We start from the raw sequence: 26,814 nt of genomic DNA on the forward strand, positions 1-26,814 counted from the left end.
TACCTTAAATTGATTCTCCTGCTTACATAAGGAGTCTTGGCAGGCATTAATCATGTGGAGGTTGTGTAACAAGCAATACTCCAGTATGTTTGGTACTTCTAAGATTTGTCCAACTTAATGCCTTTTTATTCTTCTCTAGAAGAATTCTCCAGTTGGCCTTGAACTATGCCATGCAATTAAATAATGAGCTTCAGGTCCAGCAAAGTTCTCTGCGATAAATGCTGGAACCTACTCTTGTATTAACAGTCTTATGAGCTGTAGGCTATAAGCAGTGCTATGCAGTTAGCATCTTAACACATATTTTGAGTCAAACCTGTGGCCATTGGATTACGTGTACAACTACATCCTACAGTCTGACAACTCCCAGACAATATTTCATGCAGTTGGCACTGCTACATAGATGGGCCTCTGCAGAAAACACCCTAGTCCCTTATCTTTCTAGTAGATTTATTGACTTTTGTAGCAGAAGCCTTAAACCCCAAAGGCATCAGTTAAGCAGATTTTTTGGATTTTATGGCACCTGTGATGGTGACATCAGACCACAATTTTGAGGCATCTAGTTGAGCATACAACATGCCCAACAATAACCTTTTGAAGTAATAGGATTATTTAAGGGTTGTTAGAAATCAGTGTTCAGTGCGTGTATATGTAGTGTCCCTAGAGGAACGTTATCAACATTGATTCCTCTAAATATCTAGATCAATACCTTGAATTATTCCAGTGAGGAGTTGGCAGTTCCTCCATATTTTTAGGTCGAGCCCATAGCGGCAGCGCATATGCGCTGCTTGCTTTGCGAGACATGCAGTAATGGAGTATGGAGTGGAATCTCCGCCCATTCCACCCATGTTTTTAATTGGCTTGGGTCATTGTCTTTTGTAAATGCGGTTGTCTGATTATGAGACTTGTAAGTCCCTCCTTATTATGGCCATGTCCTCATTTGTACCCTCCGATTGCTACTGGCCCCTTTACTTCGAGTGTTACACAGTACGGTATGTGTTATTTAGACTGTGAGCACTACTTTGTCCGTGCCTTCTCGCCCCCTTCTCCCCTGCCCGCACTCCTGTTGTCTGTGCTCCCCCGTTGTCCATGATGTAATACAATAGGTCTTGTGTCAATGCGAGTCCTATTGCATTGCAAATGCTTGTTTTAATCTTACTTCTGTTTCAGGAGTACAATTCTATTCTGCATTTAACATTACTATGCATCAATTGTGTAAAGTTACTATTAAATGGTCACGTGGATCTTGTCTACTAACAAAGAAATAGATACAAATAGAGATTAATAGCTGGAAGTATTTGGGTACTTCCATGTTTAATCGCCATTTATTCTAACGAAGGAAACCACAAACAAATACCTTTCTGAAAAAATGTAAATGCATTGTAGTACTTGTTTAATTGGGTTGTTCAGTTCTACATAACAGCTTCTTGGTTATATATAAAATAACAAAAATGCTTACAACGCTTTTTTATTATATCTTTTCAACATGCTGCACAGCAGCCACACTGCTCTACACTGTAGCTTGAAGACATCGGCAAAGCTAATAGCTCTGGCTAAAAACGTATAAGGTCCCAACGGCGAGACCTATTGGCTATGCCAATGCTTGTTTTTGATACTGTAGCTACTTATGTCACATCCAGTAGTGCTGCATCCCATGAGATCCCATGTAAATGTGTATGATGAAAATGGTCTTTTGTAGGGTGGCCAAATGATTCCATGTCACCAGGACACAATTTTTCCAGCTCCGGGTGTGGATTTAAAATTACAGTACATTTTGGGAGTTGAAGTCTTGGTCTTAGTTTGTTTTATAGTTTACATAGTGGTGAGTGAGGTCAGAAGCGTAAATGGAGGGGGCTCAAGTTATAGTTAGCACTGCTAACTATAGCTGTTGAATTTCTGTGTTTTTTTTTTTTTTTTAAGTTCAATACGTTAATGTTATCAATGACATAGTCACCTACCTATAATGTCATTTTAATCTTTGTTTTTTTCTGTGAATTACTAAGGTTTAAAAAAACAAAAAGACTAATCATTTTAACACACCCAACTATGTTGTTACTTTAACCTTTGATTTTTTTAAGTGAATTTTTAGGTTTTTTTTCTTTACGTAAAGTAATATTTGATTACTATATGTAAATATAGCCCCCCACGCACAGCCTTTGCTGCGTGCTGTGGGGGATTTGCTACAAGGCCTGACCTGTGGCCAGGCCCTGAAGCCAACATGCCCCATCAGCTAACCCCACACCGCTCATGGCTATAGGGGCTTTTTCATAGAGCCTGGCCATGCGAACCCCATCCCCGGGAAGTTTATTTAAATTAAGGGGAGGCTGGGCTGTGTGGGCCCCTCTTGGCAAGCCTTGTTTGGCCCTGGAGACTGCATCTTCCAGGGCCACGCATTTAAATAAAGGGGATGAGCGCACATGGCTCCCCTCCTCAGGCCGAATTTGACCCCGGGGACCAGACCCCCCAGGGCCCAGTGTAATTTTTATAAGGAGGAGCTTACTGCCCCCCTCCCCAGCCTGGTTTCAGCCCCTGAGACCCCATTCCCTGGGACCCCGACACATTTTACAGGGGGAGGGGGCCACGTGGCCCCCTTTCCTGGGCCCAATTTGGCCCAAGGGGACCCCATCCCGGGGGCCCAGCTTTATTATCAGGGGGAGGGGGAATTTGGCACTCCTTCCTAGGCTGATAATGGCCACGGGCCCCTTTTTCCACTGTCCGGCATGCTTGTTTGGGAGAGGGGGCATGCAGTACCACTCCCCAGGCTGATTTCGGCCACAGAGACCCCATCCCTGGTGCCTGTTGCAATTTCTAATGGAGGGGGGCACGTGGCCCCCCTCCCTGGATGATTTTGGCCACGGATACTCCATTCCCTGGGGTTCCCGTCCTCGACCGATTTGGCCCAGAGGACCCTATTCCCTGGGGCCCACGCAATAAAATGTGAGTGCCCTGGTGCTCACCTAGGGAACCCACGATAGTATCGAAGGTTCTAGTTGGATCCCCACATCCGGCGCTGGCCAGCATTGCTCTCCCCCACAGAGAGAAGCTTCTAAAGCTGCTACCTGTGGGCGGCATCAATATTTAGATCTATTTCCCTGCCCGCAGTCTAAAGTCTGCCCCCAGCAGGCGGGAGCATTTTTGAAGCTCCCGCCCTCTGGAATTGGACTTGGTATTTGCTCCCGCTTAGCGGCAGATTTAAAAAATGTTCCTGGCAAGCGAGAGCTAACACAGGTTTTCCTGCCGGCACTGCTGAGGACAGGCAAACTGATGAGTCTCGTGGGTGGGCTCCCCTGGGCACAGCATGTGAGCCGGCCCCAGGAGACGGCATCCCCAGAGCTGCTAATGGCTCAGGAAGGGGGTGGATACATGCCCCCACCACCTAATGGAATCAGTCCCACGGGTGAGTTCCGCAGGGCTGTTTCAGGCATGAGGAGTGGGCCACACAGCCTCTCTCCCCATTTTCTTAAATTTAAGCCCCAGGGGTGGGCTCCCTGGGGCCTCTTGAGGCTCAAGGAGGGGCCCCTGGCAGTTCAGGAGGGGGCCATGCATCCCCACTCCCCATAAAAACAGCTTTTGGCCCTAGGGTGTGCTCCCCAGGGCCTTTGGAATCACGGGGAGGGATTTCATGCAGACCCCTCTCCCCTATATGAAATCAGCCCTGGAGTAGCCTCACCAGGGCATTTGGGATTTAAATGCGGCCCGGTAGCCATATTTCTTCCATTTTTCAACTCCACAAGAGTCTTGTGGGATCGCACTATTTTTGGCCCTGGGTTTGGCCCCGGAAGGGGTGGGGATCCCTCTGGGTCTCCCCAAGGGGCCTAGGGGCTCAGGGTATCCCTACCCTGCCCCCATATATTTTCTTTTTTTTTCAACTTCAGGACAGGGGACTAAATCCCAGAGTCCTGTAACGGCTGCCACCAACATTTTTCTCATGTTGCTAGCAGCCAATAAGAGTGCTTGTGGGAGTTCAACTTCCATAGGAGCAAGATGATTTAAAAGAAATAAATCTCCCTGTGCCAATCAGAACACTCTATTTTCAAATTGCACTCCAACAAGAATCTCCGAGACTTTTGCCGGCCCAACTGCCAAAATATACAATTATTTTTTACCTTTAATTTCTCAAAAACTACTAAACGGATTTGAAACTAATCACAAACAACACAATCTGTGGACCAACATTTGGCTTACGGCCAGATTTGGTGTAATTCCGTTCAGTAGTTTTTGCTGTAGCCCATCTTAAAGCAGTCTATGAAAAATGCATGGGGACTTTGCATTTTTGGACCCCCTATTTTCTCGGCCTCTGCTTGATGGATCACTCCGAAACTTTCCACGTGCAAACTAAAGTAAGAAGCACATTTTTGAAAAGTTTTGTGGAGATCCGTACAACAGGGCCAAAGTTATTAGCAAAACAAAAGATCCAAACTATAACTACCTTGTGGAGACTGCCACTAGGTAGTGTATAAACACATATATACATACACACAAACACATTTTCACTGTAAAAACCAAAGGTAAAAGTGAAGTTCTTATCTTGTCATATTTGCTGCGCATTCAAAGACAGAGTCAAATGTCAGGCTCTGCCTTCCAAGGAGCTTGGTGTTTACTTTTCTTTCTCCGACTTCTTAGTGAGAGGATTCTGTGACAATCATGCTGGCTACTGGGAGTCTACTGGATGGAGGGCTGTAAAATGTTATTTTTGTCTAGCACATATTAAAATGTAAATGTGCAAATGAACTGCAGTTATTTAAGCATATATCAGAATTAGGGAAGTATAAATATAGCACATTTTTGGTAATTCTAAAGTGTGGTGGAGAAATAAATATTTTAATATGATAAAAAAAGAAATCAATACAATAGGTGATGACAGTTCCACACATTATCGTTTGTGCGGTGCATATTTTATCAGTAAAACTGTATGTGCAAACATAATGTTCATTTTAATTGAAGATGTTTTGCTTGTAATGGCAGAGCTACCACACCATGCATACTTTACCCCACTCCACTCTGTACCATCCCACGCCACTGCACTCTACTCTGTACCACACTACCGCACTCCACTCTACGCCACTCCACACTGCGTCACTGCACTCTACTCTGCATCACTACACTACACATCTCTACCCTACTCTGCACCACTCTACTCTATGCCAATGCACTCTTCCCCACTCCACTACACTCAACTGCACTCTACACCACTCCAGTCTAGGCCACTCCACTCTATACCTTTCTAATCTGCAACACTGCACTCTATGCCTCTGCACTCTATGCCAATGCCCTCTGTACCACTCCACATCATGCCGGTACAGTTTACAGCACTATTCTGTGCCACTGCACTCTACCCTGCACCACTCCTACTCTACCCTGCCCCATGCCACTTCACGCTACTCTGAAGCAATCTACTCTACACCACTGCACTCTGTGCACCTGCACTTTGCCCACTCCACGCTGCTGTACTCTACTTTACACAATTCTACTCTGCACCACTGTACTCTACGCCACTCTACTGTATGCCACTCTAAACCTCTGCACACTGCCCTGCACCACTCCAGTTTATGCCACTTCACTCTACTCTGAAACAATCTACTCTATGCCACTGCACTCCATGTGTCTCTACTCCACTCTGCACCGCTGCAATCTATGCTGTGGCACTCCTCTCTACTCTATGTCACCGCAATTTAAGCCAATGTGCTCTACACCACTTTAATCAAAACCATGCACTCTATGCCACTCTACTCTGTACTTTATGGCACTTCACTCTGGACCATTCTACCCCGACACTCCACTCTATGACACTCCACTCCACGGTACTTCACTCTATGATGCTCAACTCCATTAAATTCTACTCCACTCTATGTCTCTCTACAAAACTCTACTCCACTCTATGCCACTTCATGACACTACTCCACTCAGCTCCATGCCACTTTACACCACTCTCCGACACACTACACCACTCTGACAGTCCATGCCATGCCACTCCACACCACCCCACTCTACTCTACTCTATGCCGTTCAGCTCTACTAAACTACTCCACTCTATGCCACTCCATTCTACGACAATCTACTCTGCTCTACGTCACTTAATTGGGCTCTATGCCACTCCACTCTACTCCCTTCACGACATGCTACTCTCTCAACAGTCCACTCACCTTTACCTCACTAACTTTTAGCCATGCTGAACAGCAGCCACGATGGTGTACAACATGTTTAAAACATATCTGTAAAGCCAATAGCTCTTACACAGGTGATACCTATTGGCTTTGCCAATGCTTGTTTTTATAACTGTTTTTTAAAAGCACACACTTCACAGCTTAGTTGATAGCTCCCTTACAAAGCCTCTTAAATAGTTAAAATCGTGTCATCATGAAGCCTATACTCTATGCCACTCCACTCTACTCTACTCCCCCACGACACTCTACTCCCCCCACGACACCCTACGGTTCTCCACTCACCTTTACCCCACTAACCTTTAGCAATGCTGAACAGAAGCCATGCTGGTGTACATACAATATATTTTAAAACACATCTGCAAAGCCCATAGCTCTTGCAAAGGTGAGACCTAGTGGTGTTTGCCAATGCTTGTTTTATTACTGTTTTTTAAAAGCACACGTCACAGCTTAACTGATAGCTCAATGACAATATCTCTCAGAAAGGTAAAATTGTGTCACTAGGAAGCTGCCAGTAATTGCATCAATTAAAGCCAATACAGCTTTCAAGCACCCTTTACATTTTCAGAATGAGCAGTTGTGCACATTTCCAATTCTCTCAAGGAAGCAGGCACCCTAGCAATAAGGCTTGTTTAGCTGCCTGTCCCTCCCTCAGTTACATAGCACAGGAGTCGCCCTGTCTTACAATTCAGCTGAAGCATTTCAACTATCGGAATTAATCGTCCTGGGATGGTGGTCTCTTCACAAAAATTAGGGGTACTGTTTTGCTAAAATTCACCGTCCAACCGCATTCCCCTCCTCCCCCATTTTGACCACTCCATATTAGTGGACCACCAGCCATACAATGAAAACTTTTTTTTTTTCAGTTCTATATAGCGCGAACTCGACCCGAAGGCATTGGAGCGCTTTATATGAGCACTAGATAAATTACACAAGGACACACATTTCGCTTTAAATCGGACTACATCGTCATAACAATGTTTAGAAAAGCAAACATCTTAGGCAAAAAAAAGTTGACGAAAAAGCTGAGCCTGTTTGGGTTAGCAGCTGTGCCGCATGCTAGCGCCTGTTTAACACAAGAAGACTTTTCATTTATTAACTCAAGACAAGGGTTTCTTGCACTTTGCGCCTTACAGGATTCGATCCCCTGTTAATGAACTATTCACCAGAACATGTGTTAACCATCAAGAGAGAATGGGCAGCTTTCGATGTGTAGCGCAATCAAATGAACGCCGATTGTGCTTTTAACGCACTCGAGATCCGTCTGGATCGCACATACCGAGTCTGGAGGCTCCCTCACGTCTTTCTCCGCCTTTCCTTCCCTCTCCGCGGGAACAATGTCTTCCTCGCAGTTTTTCAACGCGGACCCAGGCATTTTGGCTTCACAAGCGGGGACGATTACTCGTGCACTGGGAAGTTCTGAAACTTTGGGAAAACGAACAGGGGACCCACAGGCGCGCCCAACCCCGGCTGCTGCACGCGCATAATCCGCGAGCCCGGTTGTGAGTTAGCGATGCTCTTCGCCCATTCAGCTCCAGCGCCGAGGCCCGTGAACACTTCCCCCTTGCTCAGATACCATAAACAGCGCCGAGCATCCGCAGCCGTTCCTCTCCGCTAGGTTTTAAAGCCATGATTTTTGACTGTCATGTGACACAGGATGTAGCGGAAACAGCTCAGCAGGAATGCGAAGGAATTTCAAGGCTCCTCTTTCCAGAGTAACATTTTAACCACATCTGCTCGATTGTGAGGAAAAACTGTTTTTTTCCCTCCTTCCGCGAGATTCTTAGAGGCAAACGCTAGCAGGCGCGAGCTTAACTTGAAACATGATGCCCTCCGCTTGGAAGCCACCCCCTCAATATGAAACGTGGTCAATTTGTAATAGGTAAAACAGAAAGTTTGCAATTTCAGATCAGACTGGAAAAAAATGCAAAAATGATTTTTCAGTAGTAAGCGCCTCAAATGGGCCTATATGACTACACCATCAACATATCTGTGCTACCCTGCCTGCTACATAAACTACAAACAATTGCGCAGCATTTATTTACAGCACAGCCATAATGCTAGCTTGCAGAATACTTGCAAAAATGCAACAACAAAACGTTGTGCAACGCACTATTTGTTAGTGCTAAATTGTTTGCAAAACGCAACGTCGACATTTTTTTTCACGGAGTCAGGTATTCAGAAAAAGTTTTTTTTTTTTTAGGTGAGATTGCGAGAAAAGAAGAAAAGTTGTCACCGAAACAGAGGGCCGCCGCCCTTGATACCGGAGGCGGTGGTGAATCTCGAGCGCAGCTTACCCCCGCAGGTGTGATAATGATTGCCCCGAAGCGGGTCGGTGGACTGGATGGCCAAAACACTCTTAACCTACAGGACAGCACAGCGGGGTCACCTTAAGGATTTTGGGCGCCCGGACCAAACGTATTTTAGGCCCCTTTGTTTTGAACAGCTTTGGATTTATGATCAAATTTCAGCTCTTTCATGCAGTCTTTGGTCAGGTCACACTGACCGTGCACGGGCACACTCATCGAAATTCTAAAGTTGTTACATCTAATATTCAGGGATAGTGATGCGTGTTTTCGACAATGTGACACAGTAGCGACTCACTAACATTACTGCAAATAATCTCTGACCCTGTCCCATTTGATCTAAAAGAAACTTTTTTATGGCTGTTGCATGAAACATAAAGACAACATTTGACTGAAAAATGTCTGTAATAGGTTCTCACACATCAACCATATTAAAAATAAATTAAAGTGAAACAGTAGTTAAAACAATCTGTTTATGAATTATTCAAGGTCAACAGGGCACGATTTTGCATAGCAGAGCCTGCTCTATCAGGAGGCCCCCTGAAATGCTGGAGCCCTGGGCCAGAGCCCACTTTGCCCATGCATTACAACTTCTTTGCAGCACAATCTCAGTAAGTGGTGTAACCAACAAACCAAAACCTCAACCCAGAGCCAGCCTTTGCTCAGACAGCGCCCTGGCAAAACCAAATTCGCCCCCCCATCTGTTCTCTGTCGAAATGTCCGCTGTCCCACCTCAAATAGGCAGCTCCTCCCAAACAGCCACGATGTACACAGTCAAGCTGTCTGTATGTTAACATGTACAATGCGACAACATACATGTGAACACATTGTTAAACTGCATCTCCCGTTCACATTGCAGAGGGAGAATCAACACCTTCTGCAGCCTCTCTTCTCTGATGACGATGAGGACCACCACAGCTTCGACTCCGACACCCTCCGACTGCTCGTGGACAACCTCCGCAGCCAACTTCCAGGAGCTAGGCAACCCAGCCGCTATGAGGAGAGCCCACCCCCTGCACAGACTACCCAGCAGGCAGTACCCACCACCACGGCTGCCTCCCAGGACCCCCACGTCGAACACATGTCCTTCCAACGCCGTGTGTTGGGTGCCAGGAGCAGCTGGCTGAACAGGTGCGGGTTGGCTTCGACCGCATGGCAGACAAACTAGACACCATCTGTGGGTGTCTAAGTCCCATCAGGGACCACTCACAGTCCCAGACGGACACCCACAGTCCACTCCATACTCTCCAAAGAACCATGGCTGACATCGCTGGAGCCTTCACTCAGAGAATAGAACAACTGACCAGTCAGAGTGGCACTAGCGATGTCACACAGGAGTTGGGAAACATGCGGAGGTTAATGGAGAGCATGGAGCGGGCTAATGCAGAAAGTGAGCCTGCCACGGCTGCACACCAGCGAGTGGTAGCTGGGTTCCTCAATGACCTCAAGACCATCCTCATGGCATTGCTGCCACAAGGAAGACCCTACCCCGAGGTTGACCAGAACCATTTGTTCAATGGTCTCGACTGCTGAACTAGAAGGCTGGATTTCGAAAAAAGAGGCCATCTTTCTGACAGCAAAAGAACCGGTAACCCCCTTTTTCTACTGTCTCCCTAAGATACACAAAGGGACTACACCGGTACCCGGCCGACCTATCGTGTCAGGCATAGGGTCCATCTTGGAACCGTTGTCACAATTTGTTGACCATTTTATTCAACCCTTAGTGACCACTACACCCTCCTACATCCGCGACACGACTGATGTCCTGCGCCTCCTTGGAGGGTTTCAAAACCCACAGGAAATAGATCTTCTACTGACCCTTGATGTTGAGTCGCTCTACACTAACATACCTCAACAAGCGACCCTCGGGGTCATTGAAGATGCCTTGATGAACAGCGAACATTCATCCAACACTCCTGTTCCATTCATAATGGAGTGTGCAAGTCTTGCCCTTACTCAAATTTTTTTTGAGTACAATACCCAGTTATATCACCAAATCCAGGGGACTTCCATGGGCAGTACATTCGCGCCGAGTCTAGCATGTATGTACATGTCGGCCTTCGAAGCTAGGGACATTCACCACCTCTCCAACCCCTACTCCGCAAATGTACTGCTCCGGAAAAGGTTCATTGACGATATCCTTATCCTTTGGAAAGGAGATTACACCAAATGCATAGAATTTTGCACTTGGATTAATACATTGAACCCCTACTTAAGATTCTCTCACACCATCTCTGACTCAGAAGTTCCCTTCTTGGATCTCTGTATCCGTCTCGGTGACAACAAGATCACCACTAGTCTATACTGCAAACCCACTGACAGGATTAGCCTGCTCCTCTTTAGCAGTTTTCATCCGAAGGCATTGAGGGAAAACTTGCCGTTTGGGCAATTCCTGCGCATCAGGAGGAATTGCAGTTCTGTGACAGATTACCAGAAAGAATCAGGCACGCTCATGAATGATCTGCTCAAACGAGACTATCCTCGACATGTAGTAGCGAAGGCTCGTAAACGAGCCAGGAACAACAACAGGGAGAGCTTGTTGGACATTAACATCAAGGTACCTGATAAATCCATCACATGTGTCACTACCTTCACTCCTGATTCCAACAGGATAAAATCCATCATAAAAAACACTGGGGAATTCTTAACACTGGTCATTTGGAGTTGCAGGCCCCCAGATTTGCAGTCAAGCGCACAAGTAATCTTAAGGATCTACTGATCCATACCAGACCAAAGAAATCTACCATAAGTTCACAAAGAATGCTATGGGATCTTCCTCCAGTCAAAGGGCACTATCCCTGTGGATCATGCTCCATGTGCCCCCAGACACTCACCAGTAAAGAAGTGACATTCCCTAACGGTTTAATATGGAACATTGCCAAACACACAAACTGTAACTCTTCGAATTGCGTCTACATGATGACATGTCCCTGTGGTCTACCCTATATAGGCATGACGACCCGCCCAGTTAAGACACGCATGTTAGAACACAAGAGTAGTTTTCGATGCGCTAAAACCAACAACAAAATGACTACTCACTATCAGCTTGAACACCACGCCCCTAACTCCTTTCAATGGATTGTCCTTGAAGCACATCCTCAAATGTCACAAAGAACCCTCTTTAGACTCGAACAGCGGTGGGTCCTAAGATTGGCTGCCGATACCACGGGCCTTAATGAGGAAATTCCTTGGAGTATGCTGACTTGAATTCATCATGACTGTCCTTTACACACTTTTACACTCCTCGAGTTGCCGCACCCACTGTGTGTAACTCCGAAGTAATTGCCATGCCTGCAACTAACTATGAGTGTTATCTGTGGTTTACTTCTATTATGAACTCCCTAGTTCCTTCTTGACATTGTAGCCTATTGCTTTTTGATCTCCACCTCGACCCCGATGGAGTCCATTTCGAACCCCGAGTGCCCCCTTAACATCGCCTTATTATTGTGATCTGGCGCGCGTTTTTAAAAACTGACTTTGGCTTGTCTGCGCGTATCTTTGTAACCATGGCAATGAGCATGACGCGCTGCCCCTCACGTTCGGTTGGTAGCGCCCCAGCATTTTCTACGTCAGCACGCGCACTTCCGGCGTCACCCACCTCTCGCGTTACCACGCCATTGGGTGGCGTTATACAGGATTGGCCTGTACACACACACACCAGTCTACAGCAGCTGGCGAGATACTAGGTGGACGGCGTCTCCTTAATCACGGAACCGTGAGTACAGTGACACGATACGGTCAGCGTTTTCACTTCCGAGAACGCCTTTTCTCCAATCACGCAGTGTCTCTAATTACTGCACCGCGCTGGTCCCACTATGCGTCCTTGGACCGCGCGGTCTGCCACGGCTTCACTACCTTTCCCTTGCCCCTCCCCCTAGCACTTGGGAGTGTGACCCTTGTAACTCCTGTACTGGTGGCGACATTCACACCTGGTTATTACTCATCACTTGCCTCATGCTTCTTTGGAGCTGAATTACTATAGTTACCCCTACATTGTGTCGTGGCGGTCGACACAGAGTTATTTACCGTTCCTCCTGCGACATGCCATACAGTAGAGGCGCTTTTAATCCGCTCTCCTGCCCGCATTCAACTTTTATGGGTGCATTTGTTAAACAATTTGCTATTGTTCGGTATCCTCTTTGTTCCCTTCATTACAGGACACTAAAATTTAGTGTTTACTCCCCCCGGCCTTGTATGCAGCACAGCCCAGGAGGGTGAGTTCATTTATTGCCTTGTCTCTTTTAATTCGATTGGTTCTGGTATCATTTACTGGATTTTGTGCTTTTTTCTGCATTTGCCTTTAGTCCTTTACAAGTCCTCCATACATTGCTCAATAGCTTTGCATGCCACGGTTGTCTTGACACCACCAATTGTCCTGAATTAACTGTCGTTGCAATGCAATTGTTGTTTTTTCATGCTTTTTATTTGTTGTTATTTTCCTTCTCTGCAGGTGTGCTTTTTAGCTACGGTACCACACTTTTTTAGGGTGCTGTATGCGTGCCAATCATTTAATCTCTTATAGACGTTGGGCACCACCAAAGAGGTGTAGGTAGCCGCAATAATTTCCCCGGTCCTGATGAATTGCCATTTATGATATGCAAAGGCAAGAAACATGTTGACCTATTGATCAACTCAGCACATACACTCACATAACTAACGGTGTTAAATGTGCGGATTATACCTTTCTGTTTTAACCAGGATGGTGACCACACTGTATTAAAATTATTTAGTGGATCACCTACCCCTGTTTTAATCTACTCACTTTTACCTCATATGCACCTACACTCACTTATGTCACAAAATTTTTCCCCCCCCACACGCACCTCACTCATCGGCGTTGGAATAAAGATCTCCGCTAGGAAGGCCCTATTAGGTGCCTGATCGGGCATTGCACCTGCCGGCCCGATAAGGAGCAAAGACCCGGTGATGAAGCAAGACACCCGCTTGTTGGGTGTGTGAGGGTCTTCTTTTCCAAATAAGGAGTTACTTTTACTCCTGTTTTTCACTTCAGTTCCCTGTTACCACCTTGGTACCCCTTAGTTATTCTGTCACACCTTGCATTCACTTTAGGAACTGCATACCTTTTGTTTTCACATGTTCATGGGCATGTATGCTGGACCTGGGATAACAATAAAATTGATTGTTATTATTTTAAGCCCTCTTTTCCCTCCATTTGTTTGATATTGCTGTCACAAGGCCTGGCACTGATGCATGCTGCTGCTACCACTACATCCACATTGTGAGACCGGCCTCGTGGCGTGGGCCCTACCGACCAGCAAGCCACCCTGCAACCGCACCGATCCTCGATGTCACAGACTTCCGGCCACCATGGCCCAACATCCCGATGGCCGGCCAGACCCCAACACGCATGCCCGGCCGAGGGAGAGAGAAACCCCCCAAGCCAGACCGAGAGGCGCCGACCCTGTCACACCTCTGGTCTCTTCCCCAAGGAAGGTTTCGATCGGCCACCAGGCCCCCGGTGAGCGGCCGCCTCGCCTGCTGGGTGTCTGGAGTCCCTCCCGGACCCACCTGAACAGATCAAAGGGCCGAGCGACAGGAAGCCCTGACACACCGCCCCAAGGCACCAAGACCCCTCTCGGCGAGGACTCCGGACTTCAAAGAGGAGGGGAAGTATAACAAGGGGTGCGGAAGGGACGGGAGGCAGAGAAGACCTGGACTGACGAGAGCCTGCTGACCTGGTCGCGGCTCGATCGCTCCCCGAACCGAAGAACGCCACCCGAACTCTGAACCATCTGAGCCCTGCTGACGCTGTCGCGGCTCCCCGAACTCTGAACCATCTGAGCCCTGCTGACGCTGTCGCGGCTCCCCGAACTCTGAACCATCTGAGCCCTGCTGACGCTGTCGCGGCTCCCCGAACTCTGAACCATCTGAGCTCTGCTGACGCTGTCGCGGCTCCCCGAACTCTGAACCATCTGAGCCCTGCTGACGCTGTCGCGGCTCCCTGAACTCCGAACCACCTGTGCCTGCTGAGTGACTCGCGGCACTCCCCACTGAGGGAATCAGCAGAGATTGCCGAGAGAAGCAACATCCCCCAGCTCGAGGATTGAGAGCTGTGCGCAGGATACTCCGCAGAGACACTGACTCAAAGACTGTCCCGCTACCCCCATACCCCGATCACGAGATCGCAGCTGATTGTGGCGCTGTACCTGCATTTCGGATCATAAAGGTCCCTTACCCCTACGAAAAAGTACACTGTCTTCCGAAGAACTACTGTGTGGTGTCCCTCTGTCAGAGAGTGCAGGCGCAGCGTGTGCGATCCTAGGTACGAGACCCTTCCAGGAAGGGCCTCCCCGCCCTTGCTCGGCCTAACTCTGGGAGAGGTGGGTCCACGGGTGGTCAGGAACGCATTCCGAAACCCCCCCGGTGAACGCCTTCCAACACACATCTCCGCCCCCTGACGTGTCAGTGCCACCCAGTGCAGCAGACATTCCACCTCCGGCCCCTGAGGTGTCACTGACACACAGTGCTGGAGAAAGGGCACCACCACCCGCACGTGAGGCACATGAAACAGCAGAGGACGAAGATGCGGATGAATCTGGCTTTGTGGTCAGAAGGACGCAATAGCATTCATCTCCGCCATATAGCCTGTTTCTTCTTGGTTCTGCCCTCTGCATCATCCCCTTCCGCTGTCCACCGATACACTCTGCGACACTCACCTTGGACCTCGACATGGACTGCCATATACTGTTTGAACGCCAATGACACAGCAATCAGACTGCGGACTGAACACTTACTCTTCCTTTGGACTTGTCATTCCCTGTAGGACTCTGGCTGGCCCTCCACGGGCCAACATTGTCATGTGGGGTTTGCACGGCCCTGTACTGCTCCAGATGCCACACTCCACTGCATGTGCATTAAAAATTAATGATCACACAGATGTGTCGTGTCTATGGTCTTTCAAGTGTGGGTGCATGGATGAAAGTAGGGGCAGTGAATTCCTCTTACGTCCATGCGGCTCATGTCATTGGACTTGGGTCACAGGGTGACACATTGCTGAATATTGTCCGGGTGGCGCCGACGAATCAACAAGTACACAAGGAGTTTTACTTCCTAGTACAGCCCCATACGGAACCATGCACAGAACCCCGGGGTCATTGTTCAAACCCTTACGCTGGACTGGCTTACACCAGGCCAGCCCACTCCGCTTACGCTCACAGGGGGGACGGCAACGCTACATGTCCCAGGTCTTCCCTGTAGGAATCTGCTGATAACAGGTCTAGTTGTCAGCATGCCACAGCCGCTCCCTCACGGCTGGTAGACACCCACACCACACCCATCCAGCACACGCGTCACAGGACATGTGACCCTGCCAATTAAAAAGGGCCGGGCACACGTGCTCGACGCCATTTCCAGCCTCTCTCTGGGTGTATCTGTGTGGTGTACATGTAGGCATGGGGGCCCAGGGGCCTGCAACATCACATTGCGCTGGCCCGGGGGTGACATGATGGCGTCCACACCACGATACCCAATCATAGAGGGTCCATGACTGTGGGGGCACAAACTTGGGGGCACCGGAAACACTGCGGCCGGCAAAGGCACACCACCACGGGATGGTAACTTTGGGTGCACTGAGGTAGGGGCACGTTAAGTGCTGAGCAGGTGTGCTGCCTGCAATGATGCCCCCTCCCGGCAGTCCGGACTGCTCAGGTTTTGTGTGCCCTGCTGGACCGCAATGTAGGCCTGAGCCAGCGGACAGCGGGGTCCTACTGCCACGTGGCGTCGCCTCCTGGATCACAAAGTTAGTGGCACCTATGAGGCTGAGCAGGTGAGCAGCCTGCAATGATTCCGGGTGCACTGGTATGTCCTCTGCAATGGCGAAATCAAGACCCAGAATCAAATGTGAGACCTGGTGGCCTGCGGAGCAGGGCTGCATGATGTGGAGGGTGCCATGTCTGCGGGCCCGGGCATATGGCTTGCAGAAGCACGTGGTGGGTCCTCATCGCTACACGCCAAGGGCAGAAGGTGAGCAGTGAGGCCTAGGTGCGCAGGGGCGGGCATGCACCACTGGGCAGCGGGGGGGGGGCTGGGATGCATCTGCCTGGGTGCACAGGGGAAGACAGGCGATGATGTCTTGTGCAATTGTATGTACTTTGCCATTCATGTATCTGGACTCTGTTTCTGATGACCGATCTGTTTCAGATGTGGGACCTGCTGAACTGCACTACATACCGGCACATGGTTGGAGACACACCGGTGGCAGCAGGTGTGCAGTGTCTCCTGGGTGCGCATTGAAGGCACTCTCTCTCCCTGTCCATCTCTTCTGTTATCTGTGTCTCTCCCCCCCTCTCTCTGTCCATCTATCTCTCTCCCTCCTCTCTTTCCGTCTATCTCTCTCCCCCTTTCTGTCGTCTATCTCTCTACCCCCTCTTTCCATCTTTCTCTCTCTCTCTCTCTCCCTCTCTCTCTCTCCTTCGCTCTCTCTCTGTCCTTTGATGTGCGCAAGACACACCTTCTCATCATGATTTTTGTCTTGCAGGCTTGCGACATCAGGCGGATCATTTGGTACATGATTCAGTGTAGTTGATGTGGCATGTCTTTGGCCGGGAGGTGCCCGGGGAGGGGGCGTCCTGGGGGTGGTGGCGGTGGGTGTTGCGGCCCTGTTGGGGCTCCAAGCTGCATGATCGTTGGCTCCATGGCATCTGTTGCCCTGCAGGTGTGGCTCTGAGCTGGGCTCCATTTTCTGGTGCAGGCTGTGGTCCGACTTTGCACCAGGTCAGAGAAGGTGTTAGTTTCCTGCTGTTAACGTGCCTTATCGCCTGATTTGTGGTCTTATCGCCAATCTGGCTGGTAGTTGAGAATGTTACGGAGTGGTGTTGTCGCGGCTTTTTGCACGGGAACGCCTATTCTGCATCTCATTAGTGATAGTTGACGGGGTCATCTGTGGCGATGTTTTCTGCGGCTGATATCGCAGGAAAACTGGTGCTATCGGCTGTTAGCACCAGCTAGTGAATGGGATGATAAATTTATTGTGACTTTGGCTGCTATAAAGCTCCGTTAATTCGGCGATAGCTCCTTGAGAATTTCTCACATTCGTACTCCTAGCCCAACATGTCTTTGTCTGCTCCTGCTCTGGGCTGTGGAGATAGCACCACCCTCATTTGTTTTTAGGGCAGTTGCTGGGTTTGACGTGGATGTTTCCTGGGTCATCTCCACCATACTTCTGAAGACCTCTGCTAACGCTGCAACAGACTGCATGTGGGCCAATGGGGAGTCAAGGCTGGAGCCTATATTTGCTTCAGTCTAGTTACTACTAGACTGTTGGACTTTACCTTCATGCATTCAGCAAACTTTGTACTCACAGTTAGCACCCACCACTGTATAAGACATGAAGCTAAGAAGGGCCTGCCACCATACACGGTGAAACACGTGCTGGCTGAATCATGTAACTTACTGAGCATAAGAGCTACACCCAAAGCCAAAGTGCAGCTCGAATTTTGTATTATGTTCTAAAGCAACTTTAATGTATTAATGTTACAAGAAAAGATACGAGGACGTGAGATAAGTTAAGACGTATTATGTTAAATTGAGCATCTTAGTTGACGACTGCCAGGGAAAACAGGAATACAGCAACATAATACAATAATGATGTTGCATTTGATAGGTGCTTATACTGTAAACTTATCTACAATGACTCCACATATTCCTGCCTAATGCGTCATGCTGTGGCCTGGCTATGAACATGTTTATCCTCCTGCCCCTCGTTGAATATAAAAAATGATCTACATTTTTATGGGAGTATGTACGTAATGTTGCATTGAACATGACATAACACTTGATCTCTCAATTAGTGCTATAAATATAATCTAGGCGTAATTTCAGTGTTGTATGTTGATGTTTCTGGTATTTGACTGGGTTAGGTAGGTAACATTTCTCTGTTGTTTGAGATAAGGGAAGTTAATAGTAAATATGATCCGTGGCTGTATAGACGAAGGGTAGCATCGGGTAACGGGACAGGACAGGGACAACTGAGGAATGGAGATAAAGAATTGTATCCTGGTGTTGTATGGGTTGGATCATGCTTCAGGTCATAAACTCTATATGCCATTTAATGAGGGATGACATCAAGAGGCAGTTGTTAGAAAATGCATAAAAATCAAGGAGGAATTGCTTAGTCATGGCTCAGGTGAGGGGTTAAAGTGTTTTGGGAGATTTTAGATAAAATTGTTTCTAATTATCCTTGTAGGACAGTAGACATGTTTGAATTTACATAAAATTACTCATTAACATTGGCAGCTTGCTTCAGGTAACTCTGCCCTCAATATGGCTCAGCGCCCTCCACTCCCATGGAGATTCCATGACGTATGGATTCAAAGAAGTGTTCTGAAATGGATCACATCCTGCGAAGTTGACAGGATGCCCGCCTTATCACTGCTCCTATTTCTCACAATATGATATATTTACGGAGCTGGAGTACCTTAAACCACTATCACAGCTCCCCTGTTTTTCCACATCTTCCTTAGTCAGGTAGCCAACATCTTGAAAGTGTCTCTAATCTCGACTCATGTAACCTAGGGAAATACATGCTATCATAAGCGCAAAGTGACAAAACATGATCGTCGTTTGTAAAACAATGGGGTAATTGTCACCTTATGGCTATTAGGCATCAGGAACTTTGACCTCCAGCACCATATTCACTCTAGGTCAGGAAGAAGGGCCAAAGGGGCCCGAAATGCATTGGGCAAGAAAATTTGAAATGTAACTTAAAAAACGGATTTGATAAACATTATGTAGTATTTGTTTCAAGAGAACAATTGAAAGAAACTACGTGTTTCGTATATGTTGCATTAAAAAATACTCAAGTGAAGATATCATAACGCAAAGCTACTGTTTGGTGTACAGTTTTATTAAATGAACATCAACAAAAGGAGAAAAGGTGATTTCTGTGAAAAGTGATACGTAGGATTTGAAACAGTTTTTATAGCAAAAGCTTCAAGGAAATAGTGCGCAAAGGTCAAGTTGATATACTTGATTCATTTTTTAGTTCAGAAACCTTGAACTGCAAAAAAACTGGCAGAAAGAAGAAGACGCAAGCACAGGCACTAGTCTTCAGTATGTTTCTTCTTTGGTTGGTAAGAGGTAGGCTCTGAGATGGTCACCTGTTTCACTTCCAATGAGTTAACTCAATCTTGAGTTAAAATATAGTAATTGGTTAACAGTTTGGCAGACTACTGTTTGGTCTCAACAAAAGAAAAGAAAAGTACCAAATAGTGCACTTACCCTTTGCGGCCAACGTCTCTCCTCAGCTTCAGTCCCTTCTCATACCGCCTTATCCTCAGCTTCGGCAGAAGCAGGAAGCACACAGGCTCCCTCCCCTACGCCAATCACAATGCTGCAATGCGGTGTTGTGATTGGTTTGATCGCTGTGGTTCGGTGCCCAGATGGGGACGGGAAGCCTGGGCATGTTCCTCACCAGGCTGTGGAATGCATCCTGGTGGAGAACATGCAATTGAGATGAAACTGAATCATTGCGGAAGCAGGCTGAGTGTCAACAAGACCCGCTGACTGTAGTAGAAGTAGGCTGGATTTATGTAAATGTATATCCTGGAGAAAACAAGGGAAGCAGAGTAGGAGATGCATAATAAACTGCAGGGAATGATGTTGGGAGAGAATAATAATTAGAATGGTATAAACTCACCCAATTTGCCAAGCTGCCAGGCTTCCTAACGTTCTCAACTGCACCTCCTTATCTGCTGTGTTTCGCAAATGCCTGCCCATGTTGTGTTTATCTTCCAGCTCGCACAATTCTATCTTACAGTACAAGGTATGGAAACCTTTTTTATTATGTAGCCCTGTGTTGTCTGTCAGTACTGCACTGCCATGTGTTTCCATCCTTCCTCTGTCTTATCTCTTTGTGTTAACTTTCTTTTCCACATTGGGATACGTAGATGCCTGTGGTAATCCTGACCATGTCCTTCACCTTTCACCTCTTCCGCGAAGGCCCCAGATCCCTGGTAGAGAACATGCACAGTCGCCCATTCCCCTCGGTGCTCAGACCAATCACGATGCGGCTTTGCATTGCAGAGTTGTGATTGGCTTAGGGGAGGGAGCCTGCGTGCTTCCCGGTTACGGGCGGAGAGACGGCGAGGGATGACTGAGGAGAAAAACACGGCAAGGAGATGTTTTCTTGGTTGGTATTTTGTACCCACCCCCCTCACTCTCGTTCCCTGCCAGCCGCTACTGCTTCCTAGGAGTTATATATTTAAAAAATATTGTGTTTCTGTATTCTTTTGTGTTGAATATATATTTTACTCTCACATAATGCACACTTTCAACTGAGTCGCCTCCACTGTTTATGAGGGTGCCACCCAAAATTGAGAATGTTACGTTTTGTGCATCGCAATATCACTCTTTTAAAGTACATAGTTCTAACTGACTAGCCTCTAGGTGTTCATAATGGGCCAGGAATCAGCTCTAGAGCGGACGCTGAAGGCCTCAGAGTGCCTACCAGTGGGTCAAAAAGGTGTCAGAAAACATGCTATCCAATCCGTGCCCTCTCTGCAGAGCATGCAATGCAATTTTCATGTATTCCAGTTGCAACTGTGATTCAGGGCAAATGTCTGTGAAAGAAGTTGCAAAAATATTGGGCTAAAGTAAAAGAAACAGTAGTGTCTACAGGTGGGTGGGTGCATTGAGTATTTAGGGTGAAGTGAACGAGATGTGAGAAAGTGCATTAAGGAGAAAGTGAAAAGGGGGTGCTAAAGAGGAAAGAGATAAGGTGTAAGATCTTCAGAAGGACGAAATGAAAAGGGACTACATGTCTAACATAGAGTGGACATAACAGATGTGACTAGGACACTCTGAAGACAAGTACTCCTTCCACAGGCCTCAGTACCTTTTAATTCACAGTCTCATAATCTCATAATTGTAACATTTTGGATATTAATTATTTTGCACAAAATCATTATTGTTATTCATTTACCATCAACAGCTAACAACCACTGACAAAGCCAATAGTGCTGGCTGGTCTTAGATGTATATCAGTTGTTTTGTTATATATTTTGATGCAATAACACAAAGAACAGCCAGAAAGCAACTATGCACACTATGGGAATCTTTAGTTTACGTGTTTAAGCCACCCCTCTTTTTGAGCCCACACTCCTCACTTTTTTCATCCCACCTAAAGCCCTGCCTGCACATATTTCTATATGACTGCTTGCAGCCCGAAGCTGTGGGTGCTTCTCCAAGCCTGATTAGAGCATTTTCTTCCAAAGTCGATCCGCCAGGCAGTGCAAGACACTGGGCAAGCACACGCTTTAAAGGGCCTGAAGTTGTCACACTGTACAATCTGCACACTATAGTAGCTGTTGAACATATTTAATGCAATAAGATATGGGGGCAGTTTTCAATGTGTTTAAATATATCAAGACCACATGTCCACCATTGCTTTATAAACTACCTTGCTTTGTCACTAAATTCTATATTAAAAATTGTTTTAAAATGCACTATTTGGTTCTTTTCTTTTCAAACATTTCTCAGGGGGTGAGCACCCTCCAAACCCACCCGGTGCCAACCTTCTAGACCCGGACAGCACAAAATGGTTGCTGCCGACCAGACACACATTTCTGCCCGCCTGCTGCTGGGCCAAGTTCGAGCAGAGGAAGGTGGAACAATAGGCAACCTGTCACAGGGAGGTCTGACCACCTCCCAGACAGGATTTAGTGTATTGTGACCAGGTGGGTGCGTTTGCTAGCGCCAGTAAGTCTGCATGAGGGGCACACCTGGTGTCCCTATGCATAGTCCAGTTCAAACCAGTTCTGGGAGCGTTGGCTCCCGTTCTGGCAGAAAACTGGACTTAGGACATGGGAGTAACCTCCCCCCTATCCAGACCCTCCCCTGGGAGGGTCCTCTAAATCTTCCCAACTCATTCCCTAGGGTACTTAAGGGCTTACCTGGGTGTAGGTTCCTAGATTTGTCGTGGGATAAGATTCAGATCAGACACCACTGCACTTCTACCGTCTGGGCACTCTGGACTTCACAGGACTTCGTATGGGCCTGACTTCGTCTCCCTTCCAGTCTGCTGCATTGTTTGTGCCTGTGCATCATACAGGAACCTTCCAAGGCCTGTGAAGCATCAAAGACACTTGAAGAAATCTCCATTGGAGTGAAGGAGTCACTCCCCTGCATTTGCAGTCACCGCAACTAAGTCTACTGGTCTGCAGATCCTGAGCTCCTCCGAACTCCATGGGCTCTACAATACAGGTGGTGGTTTTCCACAGCTCCTGAGGCCTGCCCTGCCACTACCAAGTTTGAGTCCAGTATCCCTCATGGGGGTTGCAATAACTGGACCCATGTGCAGCACGTCCATCTTGCAGTTGCAAAGGCTTGTTGGCTTCCAAGAAGATCCAAGAAGATCTTCGGGCTCCAAGTAGCCCCAACCTTGAGCACCTTCAGTGACCAGAATCTTCAGCCGCACCACATCTTGTGCATTGTGGCCTGCATCTTTTGGTGAGCTGCTTGAGGTCCTCTCTCGACTCCAGTGCCTCCGGCCTGTGGGTCCACTTGAGGGTCACATTTGTTTATTTCAAGCTCCCCTGATTGCGCGGGGCCTGCCCTGAATTCCCTGCTGTTGGTGAGTCCCCTGGACCTTGCTGGTCCCGACGTTGCTCCTTCTTTGATTCATACATTGGTTGCATTTGCCAAGGCCTGTTGATGCTCCCACCAGACACCGACCCCTCAGCACTCGACATCCTTCATGGGACAGCTCTTGTATGGCTCCTGGTCCTCCTCAGCATTGCCTGGTCCTCACAGCTGCAGAGTCAAGGTCATTTTCATGCGTCATGCAACACCCAACATCGGAGGGCATTCGTCTTCCAAGTCTCCTGGTCACTTCCAAGTGACATAGACTCTGTTCCCTCTGTTTGCAGGTACCTCTCATCAAGAATCCATCCTCTGATTCCACTGGACACTTTTTCCTTCTTCCACAGCGGCAACTCCTCCATTGGGTTTGACGGCGGTTTCCGACATCACTTCACGCGCATGTACCCGGCTTCCCTGGTGTAGGTACCGTGGGTACTAGGGTATCCACGGTGGGGTGGCTCTCTAACCTTCTGCCTTCCATGGGGTTTCTTCAGGGTCCACTAGGAAGGGTCCTTGCATATAGAGTTGTACGGAGCACACAGTCTTGTTTCCACACTGCACACGGTCTCCATGGGTCCCTACCTACTCACCTTGGGTGGTTCCTTGGAGTCCCAGCACTCCTACATCCTCTCGACCCTGTCTTGAGCCGAGTTGTAGTTCTTATACCACTTTCTTAGTATATGGTTTGGTCCCACCTGGGCCTACTGTGTATTTCTTGCTATTTCCTGTGTTTCTTTTTTTCACAACAACATTTTATTGTCTACAGCTGTAGCAAGCCTGGCATAACCAGGTCATCCAGTAGCACAATGTACAGAGTAGCAATAATGATGTCAACTTTTTGATTGAAGAATAACAATTGAAAATGACATACAATCAAACACATTTCTCCAACAGTGAACAGCAGTGTCATATATCTGAGATAAAATACAATGCATGTCTTTTTCAGCCACCCAAATCGCAAAGTTATACATTTACAGCTATGTTGATCCCCCAGCACTACCTTTTCCCCCTGTCACTATTACAGTGAGACAGTCGGAATAGGCTCCAAATACAGACCCTGATAATCTGACCACCTCCTCCAGACCTTGGGATGTTACTGGGGGCATCCTCTCGCTTTATACATTGGTAATTCCAACCCCATGCAAAAATCTAGGCCCTTTTTCCATATCCCTAACCGAGGCGGGGAGGCATCTTTCCATGCTTTTGCTATTTCTCGTTTTGCCAACGTAAGGCCCAAGAGCAATAAGTGTCGCTTATATATTTTGCCCCAATACCATCAGTAATGTGGAGCAAGACTAGCAGTGATGAATAGAGAATGTCCCAGCCCAAAACTTCTGACAGACATGTGATTACTCCCCGCCAGAACCTAGCGAGTGCAGTGCACTGACATACGGTATGTATAAGCGTGCCATCTGTAGCTTGGCAGTGCAGGCAAATGGGAGATTCAACTAGCCCAGCACACCAGAGCCTATATATAGTGTAGTAGACCCTGTGAAGGTATTTGAATTGTATGAATTGTAGTTTTGCAGCAATGACCGTGTCACATGGGGACTCCAATGCTTCCGCCCAATCTTCGTCGTTCCGGGGGTCTAGGTTTTCCTGCCAGGCCGCGCGCTTTTTGCTAAGTGTAGTGGGGCTATTTGTCACTAGTGTTTGATAGATCATATACTGTGTTTCTTTGCTAAAGTATTGTGTGCATTGTGTTTATCTCCATGTTGGTGATATTGGAACATATTAGAGAGTATTATATAATAAATACATATTTTTATAAATACTTGATGTGGTTCTTTTTCACTTAATCTATACTATAAGATTGAATTCTGGTGAAACAAGCTGCTTTACACTTCTACATTAAGCCTGAAGACTGCTCTCCACAGCTACCACTTAGAGAGATTTCTAAGGTTGTCTAAGAACTCTTAAATCATCATAAGGGATGTCTGGACTGGTGCAAAGTCCCCATTTACATAAGTGGACATCATATACCAGGCCAGCTTCTCACACTTAGTTTTGCCACCAGTTTCAAATTTATGATCTGTAAGTTTATTTTTACCATCATTATAATTTTTAGTCTGCTCCTGAGTTCTCATTATTTTCTCTTTAACATTTCACAGGTTGTATTGTTGACAACTTCTCACCTACTAACAACAGTGTTGTATATAATCTTGAAGAATGTTCTCTTGTTTTCAGTAGTCTAAATGCGGTCTCTCTGTCGTAGTATATTGGGTGTAACATTGTGGTTGCAAATTCTCTCTTGAACCGATGTTGTAATATCAAGACTGGAGTTAACTACCAACTGAATACACTCTTGAGTATTATATGTGCCCTCTTGACTAAATCTTTTTTTTTAATTAAGAAAAAAAATCTTTTATTAAACCAGAGAACAAGCTTTAGATACAAGCAAATCTCAGTATACATATACAATTTATGGCGAACACAGTCATCACCAGACATTACATCACGCAGCGCGCAGGTACATTTGACACATTTCTGGACACAGCCTAATTGAATTAGTCTCTTAACTTCCACAGGAAGCCCAAACAGCACCTCCCACAAACACCATCACAGGCCTCTATACAATGTCCAGGCCCCCGATATTTTCTCCCACTTGCGAGGGCATCCACAACTTTGATAGATCACCTGCTCCGTATTATGACACCAGTCCATATCACACAGCCATGCTGCTACTGTCAGAGGCTACGAGCCCCCCATGCATGTGCAATATTCCTTTAAGAGACCCACGCTAAGGCTAGCCACAGCTTGGCCCACTGTGGCCATGTGATCTCTCCTGTAACACAAGGATGTGCCACCTGGAATCCAATGGGACTTGCTCGCCCACTACAGCCTCCATTATGCGGGTTAAGCCCCTCCAATACTTCTGAATCCTGGGACCACAATATATGAAAGAATGACCTCTTCTCACCACATCCCCTGACACATAACTCGGAACCACACCCATTAATTCAGACCTGCACCATTCTCGAGGCATAAGACCTGTGAAGGATGCGGAGTTGAACAAGCCTAAAACGCGCCCTGATGGCTATTCATCTGGGTCTCTGAAGGGCCTCCGCCCAATCATCATCCTCCAAAAGTCCCACATCCGAGTCCCAAGCCTCCCTCAGGGAGCCCATACAGTCAGTGGAATTGTTTTCCTGTTTTTTTGTAAGTGAGTGACACCGCTTTCTCGATCATGGAGTCTAAGAGGCGTCTGTCCTCTAGGGGGGAATATTCTAGAATCGTAGTCCCTTCTTTCAAATGGCAATGTGCCAAGCACAGCTGTCTGTACCTAAGGAATTCACCCTCCCCATTTGAAAGCCCTCCCGCAGGTTATCGAATGTCACCATTTTGCCACCCTTACAGACATCCCCAAGCATGTCAATGCCTATCAGGATCCACTTCGGGAAACCCTGTAACCATTGCACTTCTTTCAGGAAATCTCCCTCCCATAGTGGAGTCTGTTCTTTTTTTTTTTAAATATATTTTTTATTTTATCATGAAGAAAAATACAGCTGAAGCATAAAATCACAGTACTTGTAATACAATGAATATGTGTCAATATATAACTAAAAAAAGAAGCTATTATCAGCTAAGACCATATACCAAAAACCCAGAGATTTATTTCCTTTTTAAAAAAAATGTTTATAAAAGGATGAAGTCTATATACAAGCAATAAATAATTTTAGAGGTTAAGACAGTTACTTTTAACTCTTCAGATAAACAGAGCTATATACAATAAAAAGATAAAAGGCAAACAC

General features: G+C 47.0%; 1 protein-coding gene across 1 annotated transcript in view; it reads right to left on the reverse strand.

The window, feature by feature from the left end:
* Positions 1 to 7,683, reverse strand: part of LOC146820941 (two pore calcium channel protein 1-like) — a 653,069-nt gene extending 645,386 nt beyond the window's left edge. Inside the window, exon 1 of the mRNA XM_085609765.1 lies at positions 7,438 to 7,683. Coding sequence (XP_085465891.1) covers positions 7,438 to 7,533 — 96 coding nt within the window. The 5' untranslated portion in view covers positions 7,534 to 7,683. The remainder of the gene's footprint in view (positions 1 to 7,437) is intronic.
* Positions 7,684 to 26,814: the final 19,131 nt, after the last annotated feature.

Source organism: Triturus cristatus, chromosome 6 (genome assembly GCF_964204655.1).
Source record: "Triturus cristatus chromosome 6, aTriCri1.1, whole genome shotgun sequence".
In the NCBI taxonomy this organism is placed as follows: Eukaryota; Metazoa; Chordata; class Amphibia; order Caudata; family Salamandridae; genus Triturus; species Triturus cristatus.